We start from the raw sequence: 12,717 nt of genomic DNA, 5'->3' as shown, positions 1-12,717 counted from the left end.
TTTTTCTTAGAAAGGAGAAAAGAGAGAATAGATGTCTGGTATATAAATCCCAGTATGTGCAAGAAACAAAATTCCAATGACACCAGAGTATCATTATCATAATAACCACATGCTTGAAACCTAATGAAAATTAGAAATAAAATGGATCTAAAATCCCAAAGATTACATATTTAAAAATAACTTCAAAAGATCTACTGGTCCAAAGACTTATAGGATAAATAATTTCTATGTAAACAATTCATAATTAAAACACTGTATATCAAAAGGTATGTAACTTGGCTGACAGGGTATATAGTGGGTAAAATGGTGGCCCCCCCAAAAGATATGTCCACTCTGAATCTGTGAATGTGACTTTACTTGAAGAGTCCTTGCAGATGTAATAAGGATCTCAAGATGAGATCATCCTGGATTAGGGTGGGCACTGAATTCTATGACACATGTCCTTACAAAAAAAAAGGGATCAAGCAGGTAGAAATGGTGATGTTAAGACAGGGCAGAAATTGGAATGTCTATAAGCCAAGGAACACTAAGTGTTGTGGTAGCCACCAGAAGCTTGTAAAGTGGCATGGATCAAGTTCCTCCTCAGAAGGAAATATATTTTATATATATATTTTAAGATTTTATTTGACAGAGAGACAGAGAGAGAGGGAACACAAGCAGGGGGAGTGGGAGAGGGAGAAGCAGGCTTCCTGCCGAGCAGGGAGCCCAATGTGGGGCTTGATCCTGGGACCCTGGAACCATGACCTGAGGCAAAGGCAGACGTTTAACAGCTGAGCCACCCAGGTGCCTATATGTGTGTGTGTGTGTGTGTGTATATATACACACATACATATATATACATTTTTTTTTTTTAAATAGAGCATGAGCAGGAGGAGGGGTAGGGAAACAGAGGGAGAGGGAGAGAATCTTAAGCAGGCTCCACACCCAGCATGGAGCTCCACATGGGGCTCAATCTCACAACTCTTGAGATCATGACTGAGCCAAAATCAAGAGTCAGACGCTTAACCAACTTAGCCACCCAGGAGCCCCAGAAGGAACCAATCTTAATGACACCTTGATTTCCAACTTCTAGCCTCCAGATCTGGAAGAGAATAAATTTCTGTTTCTTTATCAACTTTGTGGCAATTTGTTGGGGCTGCCTTGGCAAAGTAATACTTAAAGGAGTATTTATCTCCTAAATGTATTTCTCAGAAAGAATTGTAAATAATGTGGGGCACCTGGGTGGCTCAGTCAGTTAAGTGTCTGCCTTCAGCTCAGGTCATGATCCCAGGGTCCTGGGATCGAGCCCCGCATCGGGCTCCCTGCTCAGCGGGGAGCCTGCTTCTCCCTCTCCTGCTCCCCCTTCTTGTGCTTTCTCTCTCTCTGTCAAATATATGAAATCTTAAAAAAAAATTGTAAATAATGTGATAGCCTATTTTAAGAATAAAGCACTAATAAAGCCAACAATATAAGATGCTTATAAAAATTTTCTAATAGTATGCAATTTTTGTACACAATAAGTGATATTAATTTACATGGTTTTGCCACATTTACTGACATAGGGTTTCCCTCCTGTGGGAGTTCCTGTCTTTTTTTTTTAAGGATAGGGGATTACAGAAGTCTTTCCCACACTGCTTACATTTAGAGTTTCTCCCCACTGTGATTTCTCATATGTCTTTGTAGGGATGAGAGTCTACTGAAGATTTTACCACATTCCTTACACTTACAGGGCTTCTCTCTACTATGAGTTCTCAAATGTCCTCGAAATGATGATGACCAACTGAAAGCTTTCCCACATTGCTTACATATATAGGGTTTCTCTCCAGTGTGAATTCTCACATGTGTTCTAAAGTATGAGAGACTGCTGAAGGCTTTCCCACATTCATTACATGCATACGGTTTTTCTCCTGTGTGAGTTCGCAGATGTCCCTTAAAGGATGAGGGGGAACTGAAGGATTTCTGGCATTGTTTACATTCATAAGGCTTTTCTCCAGAGTGTGTTCTCATGTGAATCCTAAGGTCAGAGGGCCAACTGTAGGCCTTCCCACATTCCACACATTTATAGGCTTTCTCTCCAGTGTGCATTCTTGCATGTATGATCAAGTAAAAAGAATGAAGAAAGGCTTTCCCACATTCCTTACATTCATAGGCTTTCTCTGCGCTGTGAACCTTCGCATGTTTTCTAAGAGACGAGGGAGAAGAGAATGATTTCTCACATTCTCTACAGGCATAGAGTTTCTCAACAGTATGAGTCTCCCTATGTGTCCAGAGGTTTGAGGGAGATCTGAAGGTTTTCCCACACTTTTCACATTCATAAGGCTTTTCTCCAGTGTGGATTCTTATATGGACCCTAAGTTTGGAGAAGTATATAAAGGCTTTTCCACATTCTTTACATGTATAGGGTTTCTTTTCAGTGTGAGCTCTTATGTGTGCTCTAAATGATGAGTAACAAATAAAAGTTTTCCCACATTCCTTACATTGATGGGGTTTCTGTCCATGTTGAGATGATGTTATGGGACTCTTTAGGGGTGTAGTATCCATGATGGCTTTTTCAAACTTAATGTAGTCACAGGAATTTACTCCAGTAGGAAGTCTCTTATGCACAATAAAATTTGAAATCTGATTGGTTTCTCCACATTGATTACTTCCATTATTTTCTGAGGGTATCCCCACCACATGACACCTGTTAAAAATAGGCATCATGTTACCAATGATTAGCTAACAATTCATTGATGGCTTTTAATGATTAATAGGATTACATTTTTACCATTTTCAGTGAATGTGTACATTTTCTGCCCTGTCAGAACTGTTCTAAAGTGGTATATAAGCTGAATGCTCTGACTGAGGGCTCAAGCCTTTGTACCATTTCAGTGTTTTTTACATACTGCATTTTGTTTCCCTATAGCTGTTTACAGTGGAACTGTCTCAAATAATCAACATGTGCACTTTTATAAAACTGGTAAAAATGCTCTGAATACCTAACATCTGATGTATACCTACATATGTACACACAGACACATACATTACTATCATGGCATACTCAGACTCTCTCCTGAGACCTGCTTTCTCTCAAGTCTATGCCACTCACCTCATACGTGTCCCCTCGTTCTTGTGCTGATGTTCAATGCCAGGGCATTTCCAGTTTTCACCTACAATGAGGAACCAGGAATATTTCTTCTGAATCTTATTATATTCCATTCATGTCATATTTCTTCCCTAAACATATGCTATAGAGGATTCGACCTACTGATTTTCAGTGTCATAATATGAAAAATAGCAACAAAATTTACTTACTTTCTTTGGAAAGAACTGGTGAGATGAAGGCAAAAAAGATAAATTGGAAAACATTCATTTCTTTTCAAATAGTGATCCAAAAATTAAACAAATATTATAAGGAAGAATGTACTTTTGAGCAAAAAAACACAACAAACTTTGAAGAGTTTTGTCTATGTCAGGACATTGACAACAATAAGGACAAGAGGCCAAAATGGTGGGCAATTTACTGGAAATGCTTCCATGAAGATTGAGACTTCTGGTGACATAAATGCCCTATTGTCAGAAAAGCAACATGGGAAGGAATTGGACAAAATGCACATGCTCAATACTAACTTTAAAAGAGAAAATATGGAAGGTGTGAACAAGGACCTTTGTGAGGATGGATGAAAAGTAAAAAAAAAAAAAAAACAACACTAAGGTATCTGACAAAATTCAACTTCCTCAGGAAGAAGAGTAATTTTTTTAATTAATATTTCCAATTGTAATGCTTACTCCTCTTAAGGCACAGAGTTATAATCCTTACAGAGGCTAAAAGCATTTAAGAGAGAAAGTAGCGGTTCAAATATGTACAGTAGAAAGTTATTAGACTATATGCTCTAGTACTGTGACCATGTCTGTCTGTCTTCCTTAGCAATTAATTCCCATTGTTCAGCTCAAGTTTTGGAACAAGCTCAATAGCTTGCAGGTAAGTGAAGGGGTGGAGCCATGCTTACCCAGTGAGGCCAGGTTCCTGCAGGTCTCCAGCATCACATCTTTGTAGAGCCTCCTCTGACCAGGATCCAGCAAAGCCCACTCCTCCGGGGTGAAGTCCACAACCACATCCTCAAAAACCACTGAGTCCTGAAACATCCCACAAATTCTGGTTCAACAAGGTACCATTCTCCACCAGTGTGTGCAGGAGGAAGGAGGAGGCTGACCGGGGAACCAGGACTTGATTCACAGCAAACTGACACATAGTTCTGCGGCCCCCCCATCTACTCTTGGGCTTTGTCATCCTATCTCCTCCCCTGTATTAAACACTCACATCCTCAGGGATGCCAGCTGGCCTTATAGATTTAACAGCATCTCTAATGATGTCATCCTGCCACAGTTTGTGACTGTTTTCACTCTTTCCCTCCATCCGAAGGGTCCAGAACAGTCCACAATATATTGGAGATATGAAAAAAATACTATACAAATAAAACAAGGATTTCCTCTTTAAAAACAGCAGTTCCTGTGATGAAAAGGATTTCTTCTCTTTCTTCACTGTCCTCTACAGGCCTCAGCACATGAAGCCAACATTGGACCTAGATGAGGTTTTAATGAATGAAAACATGTTGAGGGTCTGAGAGCATTTCCTGCTTTTCTGCTCACCAACAATTTGATTCTTAAGGGGCCTGCTTATGCCCAACCTTCAACCCAGGCCCTGAGATAGATATATTTCCTTGAACTCCAATGCACTATAAACTGGCAGGTCCACCTAGTGGAATAATATTCTTTTGAGAGGCATTAATATTTACTTATCTGTCTCCTGTTTTTCTATGAAACAGCAATCCTTCCCTTCCTACATTCTCTCTAGGAGACAGGCAGTGTACTGACAAACTGGAGCTAGGCAGGAGTTCAGACCTCACCACAGGGCCTGCATTCATGGTGTGGGTGCTGACAACCACCAGTTCTGGGTGATGGCTCTTCCTCAACACACAGACTGACATCCCAAGATGCCAGAACAGCCTTGTCTGTCCCAGAAAAGTGTGCCCTGGTTCTTTCTGCCTGTGAAGAAGCAGTTATGAGTTCCATGTAGAAGTGAATTAAGTGAAGTCCAGAAGGGTTTGCCTGTGAATTTGCTGAGATCATAAAATTCATAAAGGATCAGGCAGCACCTTCCTCCAGAAACTTGTTCCCACTGTCTGAAAATCCAGAGGCACTGATTTATACACCAGGCCCTTGGGTCTCTACACACAATAAGCATTCCACACCCTTTGGCATGCAGACAAGCATAACTGCCCAGCCCCTGAACATGGATTCCATTGGCCTGCAGGATCCCCAGGAAGCCTGGCCTTTGAGAAAGTGCATCATTTCACTGGCTTCCGCGTGCAGAGGTGTGAATATAGGCTACCTCACTGCCATACAGGGGCTGCAATTTGCCTGAATAATAAACAGCAGCACAACTAGAAGGCTCCAGAATGGGAACACACTTCTTGTGAGGTCAGTAAGTAAAGCTGCACTGGGTCTCCTAGTTTCTCAGTACACTAGTGTCTAATGTTGTCTCACAACAAATTTTCATCCACAGACAAATTCAATCAACTCTTCCACTGCTGTGTGTCAGGTGATATTTTAAAGCCATCAAAGCCCACAACAGCCTCAAGTCAATCTTAACAATACAGTGTACTACTGAGCATCCCTGATGTGTGAAATACTTTACACAGAGATTTCCAACCATTAGCTTATTTGTTTCTCATAAAAATCTCCCAAGTAGATATTATAATCAGTATGGGGAAAGCTAAAAGGACAGTCAAGAACACACTCAATGTTACCCAATTTGAATGTTGTAAGTCGGCTTGCCTTCAAAGCCTAAAGTCCTAGTAGCTGCATTTCTGGACATACATACACCTTACGATAATATGATTATGGCTGTTATTCAACATGAGTAACAACCTAGAGCGGGGGTCAGAAAGCTGTATGCAAAGGTCAGATAGTACATCATTTAGGCTTTTCCAGCCATGTGGTTTCTGTTGCAACATGCTCAGCTATGCCTTTGTTTAGGCGGTAATTCCTACTACATGCAGCTACAAAGGTAAAGTGCATTTAAAAAAGAGGAAAATTCTGAACCACTTGTGTCTTAAATTCTCATGGGGGAGGAAAATAAGGAAATCTGCTATAATCTAGGTGAAAGGTAACTGCTGTAAATAAAATACAGACAGTGAAGGCATATGGAATGAGAAGGTGAGCGAATCAAACTGGGACAGGGTAAAATCAAAACAGTAAAAGATCAACAGATCCATAAATCCAGAAAACAAACTCATGGATGCCAGAGGGGAAGGGGGTAGGAAGATGGGTGAAGAGGAGTGGGAGGTACAGGCTTCTAGAATAACTCATGGGGTTAGAAGGTACAGCATGGAAATATCGTCACTGGCATTGTAATAGCTTCATATGATGACAGATGGTGGCTACACTTGTGAACATAACATAATGCATAGCATAGCATATAGACTTGTGGAATCACTATGTGGTAAACCTCAAATTAATGTAATGTTGTGTGTCAACTATACTTAAAAAACAAAACAAAACAAAAAAACCCATGGGGTGCCTGGGTGGCTCAGTCAGTTAAATGTCTGCCTTCAGCTCAGGTTGTGATCCTGGGGTCCAGGGATCGGGCCCCACACTGGGCTCCCTGCTCAGAGGGGAGTCTGTTTCCTCTGCCTCCCCCCCCTTGTGCTCTTCTCTGTTCGCTCACTCTCTCAAATAAATAAGTAAAAACCTTTAAAAACAACAACAACAACACAAAACAAAAACCCAAAACAATAAAATAACCATCTAAGTAACACTAAAAATTGAGACCTTGACTTGACTGTTCTTGTTTTTTGGCTTGATTTGTTTTTAAATACCACTGCATTTTTCAACTCTTAAGAATTAGAAACTGGGGCGCCTGGGTGGCTCAGTCGGTTAAGCGACTGCCTTCGGCTCAGGTCATGATCCTGGAGTCCCGGGATCGAGTCCCGCATCGGGCTCCCTGCTCAGCAGGGAGTCTGCTTCTCCCTCTGCCCCTCCCCCTCTCATGTGCTCTCTCTCATTCTCTCTCTCTGAAATAAATAAATAAAATCTTTAAAAAAAAAAAAAGAATTAGAAACTGAATGTTACAATTTCACAAAGTCTCAGGAAAGATTTCAAGTGCTGGTCAGCTTCACCATGTCCCAGTGGAGAGACACTGGAATCAAATAAGTCTGGTCCAGGGGGCACTGGAATCAAAGTGCCCTGAGCCAAGAGCAGAAAGATCATCTGTATCAATGGGCTACAAATGAGCTAAAGGGTTGGAAAAAAGAGCAGCTGCATAAAAGAAGAAAGAGTAGAAAGAAACGTCCAGGGCAAAATTAAAGATATAAAAAGAAGGGGCGCCTGGGTGGCTCAGTCGTTAAGCATCTGCCTTCGGCTCAGGTCATGATCCCAGGGTCCTGGGATCGAGCCCCGCATCGGGCTCCCTGCTCCACAGGAAGCCTGCTTCTCCCTCTCCCTCTCCCCCTGCTTGTGTTCCCTCTCTCGCTGTCTCTCTCTGGCAAATAAATAAATTAAAAAAAAAAAAGATATAAAAAGAAGGCTAAAGATATATCTCCTGAGGTGCTAGGGTCGCTGTGTGGGTGGGTTTTGGTGGCAAGCTCCTTTGGTGGGTGGCTTGCACTCACTAGGGCAGCACCTCAGGGACGATGGTGGAAGGAGATAATCGCAACACCATCCAGCTGGCTGCAGAGACTGCAAGTCTGGAAGAGCAGCTGCAGGGATGGGGAGAAGTGATGCTGATTGCTGATAAAGTCCTCAGATGGGAAAGAGCCTGGTTTTCACCTGCCATCATGGGTGTGGTTTCTTTGGTGTTTCTCTGACTATCTAATATCTAGATCCATCTGTTCTGTCTGGTGTTTCCTGTTTTGTATGTTTTTGTGCTTGGCTGACTACCTTGTTCCCATTCTAGCTCCTAGAATTTTTGGCTCCAATAAATGGACCCTGAGCAACAGCAAAGATTCCATGAAATTTGTAGCAATCTGATAAAAACTCGACGCAGAGGGGCGCCTAGGTGGCTCAGTTGGTTAAGCGACTGCCTTCAGCTCAGGTCATGATCTCAGGGTCCTGGGATCGAGCCCCGCATCAGGCTCCCTGCTCAGCGCGAAGCCTGCTTCTCGCTTTCCCACTTCCCCTGCTTATGTTCCCTCTCTTGCTGTCTCTGTCAAATAAATAAATAAAATCTTAAAAAAAAAAAAGACGCAGAGCTGTGGGCTGGTGGAAACGCCTCTTTACACTAAAGGAAGAAAAGCCTAAAATGTACTTCGTGACCATGATTGTTTCTCTTGCTGCGGTTGCTTGGGTGGGACAGCAAGTCCACAGCCTGCTGCTCACCTATCTGATAGTGACTTTCTTACTGTTGCTTCCTGGATTAAACCAGCATGGAATCATTTTGAAGGGGAAAAATAAAAAAAGCTGGAATCCTAAATATATATATACACACATTACTACCCTAAATAGAGTAATGAATAATGTGCATAATAAATCAAAACCAAGCTGCACACTCATTTTATTTCAGGAATGCAAGAATGTCTAAAAATTGATCCATCAATTAGTACATTTTACTTTAAAAAAAAAAGAGGCGAATGATCTAACATTTTAAAATTCTGAGTACTGTAAGGGGCACCTTGGGTGGCTCAGTTGGTTAAGTGTCCAACTCTTGATTTTGGCTCAGGTCATTATCTAAGGGTTGTGGGATCCAGCCCCATGTCGGGCTCCACGCTCAGCGCAGAGTCCACTTGCCCTTCTCTCTCTGCTCCTCTTCCTGCTCACAGGTTCTCTTTCTGATAAATATGTGAATAAATGAATAAAATCTCTAAAAATAAATAACCAAAATTCTGAGTACTTCTCTAGTATTCAGATGTTGAAAGTTTAAAGTTGCTTAAAGAAAATGAGAGTGTTATTTTATTTTATTTTATTTTTTTAAGATTTTATTTATTTGACAGAGAGAGACAGCGAGAGAGGGAACACAAGCAGGGGGAATGGGAGAGGGAGAAGCAGGCTCCCCGCTGAGCAGGGAGCCTGATATGGGGCTCAATCCCAGGAGGCTGGGATCATGACCTGAGCCACCCGGCACCCCTAAAAGAGTGTATTAAAATATTAACAGAAAGAAAACAAAAATCCCAAATTGTTTTACAGGCCAGTTGTACTAAATACTAAAGGGATTAATAATTCTACCTGTAGAAAATAATTCCTTTTTCAGAGGTATGCCAAGAGCAGAGCAATATAACTGGGGGGGGGGGGAGGGGCGAGGGGGAGGAGGTAAATATAACATTAACAAATATAAGTGCAAAAGTCTATTAAAAAAAAAAAACACACATTACTACCCTAAATAGAGTAATGAATAATGTGCATAATAAATCAAAACCAAGCTGCAAACTCATTTCAGGAATGCAAAAATGTCTAAAAATTGATCCATTAATTAGTACATTTTACTCCATTAATAGAAAATATAGAAAAATCAAAATTCATGTCCTTACATCTTAAGCAATGAGCGATATATTACTATTATTAATGTATAACAACATTTAATACCCTGGAACTAGAAGGACATGGCTAATTGTAAAAGATGGTGCATGAAAACACCTACTGCAATGTTGAGTGAAAAATCTGAAGTAGTAAAAACAGTTCCCTTGTCAAGAAGGCAAGACACACAGTGTTCCTTATTGTACACTGAACTGGATGGAAGCCCTGGTGAATCAGTAAAGAACAAGAAATGAAAGGCAAAATGATAGGAGAAGAAAAAGACTGAACTATCATTATGTGCAGATAAGACACTGCATATAAATATTCAAATAATTTACAGATGGTTAGTAATTAAAATCTCTACCTGCACTTCACAGAGACACCGGTTAAACGAATAATGCTCAAACATGAACTTACTTTTATGTACCAGTAACAGTATTTTTAAAGATACCATTTAAATCAGCCCAATACTGGATGCACAGTAATAAACCCAACAGAGGTTTTGCTTTTCAATCCAAACAGAGACATACCAAGTCCATGGATCGGAAAGCTCAATTCGGTAAGGATGTAAATCCGACCTCGAATTCATCTACAGATTCGATGCGATCCCGACTCATTCTCTGTCCTTGAACTTCAAGTGCTGACCCTAAGCCTAGCTTTCCACATGGGAGAAACTCAGTCCGCGGGCACCGGAATCCATCCACCTCATGAAACGTCTCTTAGGTACGCAGTGTGCCAGACCCTCTCTCCGTGTAAGGGACCTGACAGGGCACCGGGACCCCACCCCCCGGCCGGGGGCGGACACACCCGGGACCGCGGAGCCTCGGGCCGCCTCCAGCCGGTTCGAGCCAGCCCCTCTGGATCTCGGCCAGGCCCCGCACACTCACCATCTCGCGGCCCCGATCCAGGCTCCCGGGCGCCCTGCCCGCGCCTCGGCGGCTCGGGCGGGTGAGAGCGGCGTGCACCGCACAGCCGGGGCCGCGCGGGGCAGGTGCTCAGGGGCCCGCGGGCGCGATTGGACAGTGCTGATTGGACAGTGCTCCGGGCGCTCCCTCTCCCGCGGCTCCGGATTCGACACTGCCCCTGGTCGCAGCGCCTCTGATTGGGCAATTTTCCCGTCTGCACCGCCCCGCAGTCTGAGTGACGGGCGGGGCGGAGGTCACGTGGCCGAGCTGGGCGGAAACGCTGTTCTGGCCCTCGGCTCTTTCCCTGCCTGGACTCCTCCCCGGGATCCGCGCTCGGAACCGACACCGCTCGCCCCGCTTTGTGCCCGGCGTCTGTCCGCAGGGCGGCGCCCCGCCTGCGTCTTCCCCCTGGGCCGGGAGGTCCTGACTCGGTGTCCTCGCGGAGCGCCCGCTGCCCGGAGTGGGACAGGACGGGAGGGCTCGGGGTCTCCGGAGTCAGGGGTCGCCCCGCGGTCTTGGGGGCCACCAGCACTAGGATACCAGCGCCTACCCTGAAAACTGGTTTCAGGGCCGAATTGTCAGGGGAAACAGTTGTGCTAGTTTGATCTCGAAATCTGTTGGTTTTTATTTTTTTACTTTTTATTTATTTTTAAAGATTTATGTGTTTGTCAGAGAGAGAGAGAGCACAGGCATGGGGAGCAGCAGAGGGAGAAGCAGACTCCCCGCTGAGCAGGGAGCCCGATGCCGGACGCGATCCCAGGACCCCGGGATCCTGACCTGAGTGGAAGGCGGACGCTTAACCGACTGAGCCACCCAGGCGCCCCAAAATCTGTTGGTTTTTAAAAATTTGTATTAACTACACTTAAAACATCTGAATCTGATTTGCTGCTTTAAGATTTCATTTCTGTCGTTTTAATATGTGATCAGGGTTTTTCCTGCCAATGTTCCATTTATATTCTTTGTCCTTCCCTCGGTGGCTTTGTGGACAGTCTGTGTAGCGGCGCCTCGGTTCCCAAGCCTCTGCATCCATAGGGATGATCAATATAAACGATAGGACCGAAGCAGGTGTGGAGGTTAGAGGTGATAGCTTTGCTTTCTTGAGGAAACTAAAGAGTTTTCAAACAACTATGAAAGTGTTAGAACTGGGGCGCCTGGGTGGCTCAGTCGGTTAAGCGTCTGCCTTCGGCTCAGGTCATGATCCCGGGGTCCTGGGATCGAGCCCCACATCCGGCTCCTGGCTCAGCGGGAAGCCTGCTTCTCCCTCTCCCTCTGCCTCTCCCCCTGTTCATGCACTCTGTATCTCTGTGTCTCAAATGAATAAATTTTTTTAAAAAAATTAAAAAGTTAATTCTTAAAAAAAAAAAACTGTTAGAACTGATGAAAGAGTCAATTTAGTAGGGATGTCTGGGTGGCTCAGTTGGTGAAGCGTCTGCCCCCTGCTCGGGTCATGATCCGGGGTCCTGGGACTGAGTCCCATATTGGGCTCCTTGCTCAGCGGGGAGGCTGCTTTTCCCTCTGCCCCTCCCCCTGCTCGTGGTCTCTCTCTCTCTCTCTCACTCTCTCAAATAAATAAAATGTTAAAAAGTCAATTTAGTAGATAATGTTAAATATTTACAATAGATGATGTATTATTGGACTAAAATTGCATTTTCATTATATATACACACATATGTATGTATGTATAAAATATCGAGGAACAGGCTTAACCACGTGCAGGATCTGTGTAAGAACAATTATAAGTGTTTCCCGATGAAGTGACAGAGGTGTCATTTTCATGATACATAAGCAACTTTGTGGGGTTGAAGACTTCTCAACGCAAAGATGCACATCTCTCTAAACACAGCCATAAAATTTAGAGAAATTTCCAATGAAATTTTCATCAGGAACTTCTCTGTTCCTGATGAAATAATAAAATAATTCTAAAAGAGTCTCTGAGAAGTGTGGGAACCTGGGTGGCTCAGTCAGTTAAGCCTCTGCCTTTGGCTCAGGTCATGATCCTGGGGTCCTGGGATCAAGTCCTGCACCTGCTTCTCCCTCTCCCTCTGCCCCTCCCCCTGGCTCATTCTCTCTCTCTCAAATAAATAAATAAATAAAATCTTAAAAATAAAAGAATCTCTGAAAAATAATGCAAGGAGTAGCTAGGCAAATATTGTAAATGAAGAATGAAGAATTTTCTGATCAGATGTACCAATTAAAATAATGAATAAGTACAAATAATTGAAATGGTCTGTTGCCATTATAAGAGACCAATAGTTCCCAAGCAGGGCTGATTTTGCCCCTCAGGGACATATGGAAATATCTGGAGGCATTTTTGGATCACTGCTGGGGATGTGGAAGAGCGAGT

General features: G+C 43.3%; 1 protein-coding gene and 1 pseudogene across 1 annotated transcript; one reads left to right on the top strand and one right to left on the bottom strand.

Annotated features, from left to right (window-relative positions):
• Positions 1 to 1,510: 1,510 nt before the first annotated feature.
• On the bottom strand, positions 1,511 to 4,375 carry LOC110593877 (zinc finger protein 77-like). The gene is made up of 5 exons (XM_044913136.1): positions 4,280 to 4,375; positions 3,969 to 4,095; positions 3,068 to 3,128; positions 2,264 to 2,662; positions 1,511 to 2,095 (listed from the first exon to the last, which is right to left on the bottom strand). The coding sequence occupies exons 1-5, from the start codon at positions 4,373 to 4,375 to the stop codon at positions 1,621 to 1,623; spliced, it is 1,158 nt and encodes a 385-aa protein (XP_044769071.1). The 3' UTR covers positions 1,511 to 1,620.
• Positions 4,376 to 7,649: 3,274 nt separating this feature from the next.
• LOC110594078 lies at positions 7,650 to 12,515 on the top strand (annotated as a pseudogene).
• The last annotated feature ends 202 nt before the right edge of the window (positions 12,516 to 12,717 follow it).

The sequence above is a fragment of the Neomonachus schauinslandi genome, chromosome 1 (genome assembly GCF_002201575.2).
Source record: "Neomonachus schauinslandi chromosome 1, ASM220157v2, whole genome shotgun sequence".
NCBI classification, from domain to species: domain Eukaryota; kingdom Metazoa; phylum Chordata; class Mammalia; order Carnivora; family Phocidae; genus Neomonachus; species Neomonachus schauinslandi.
Note: the sequence above shows the minus strand (reverse complement) of the source record. Positions and strands in the feature narration are given on the sequence as shown.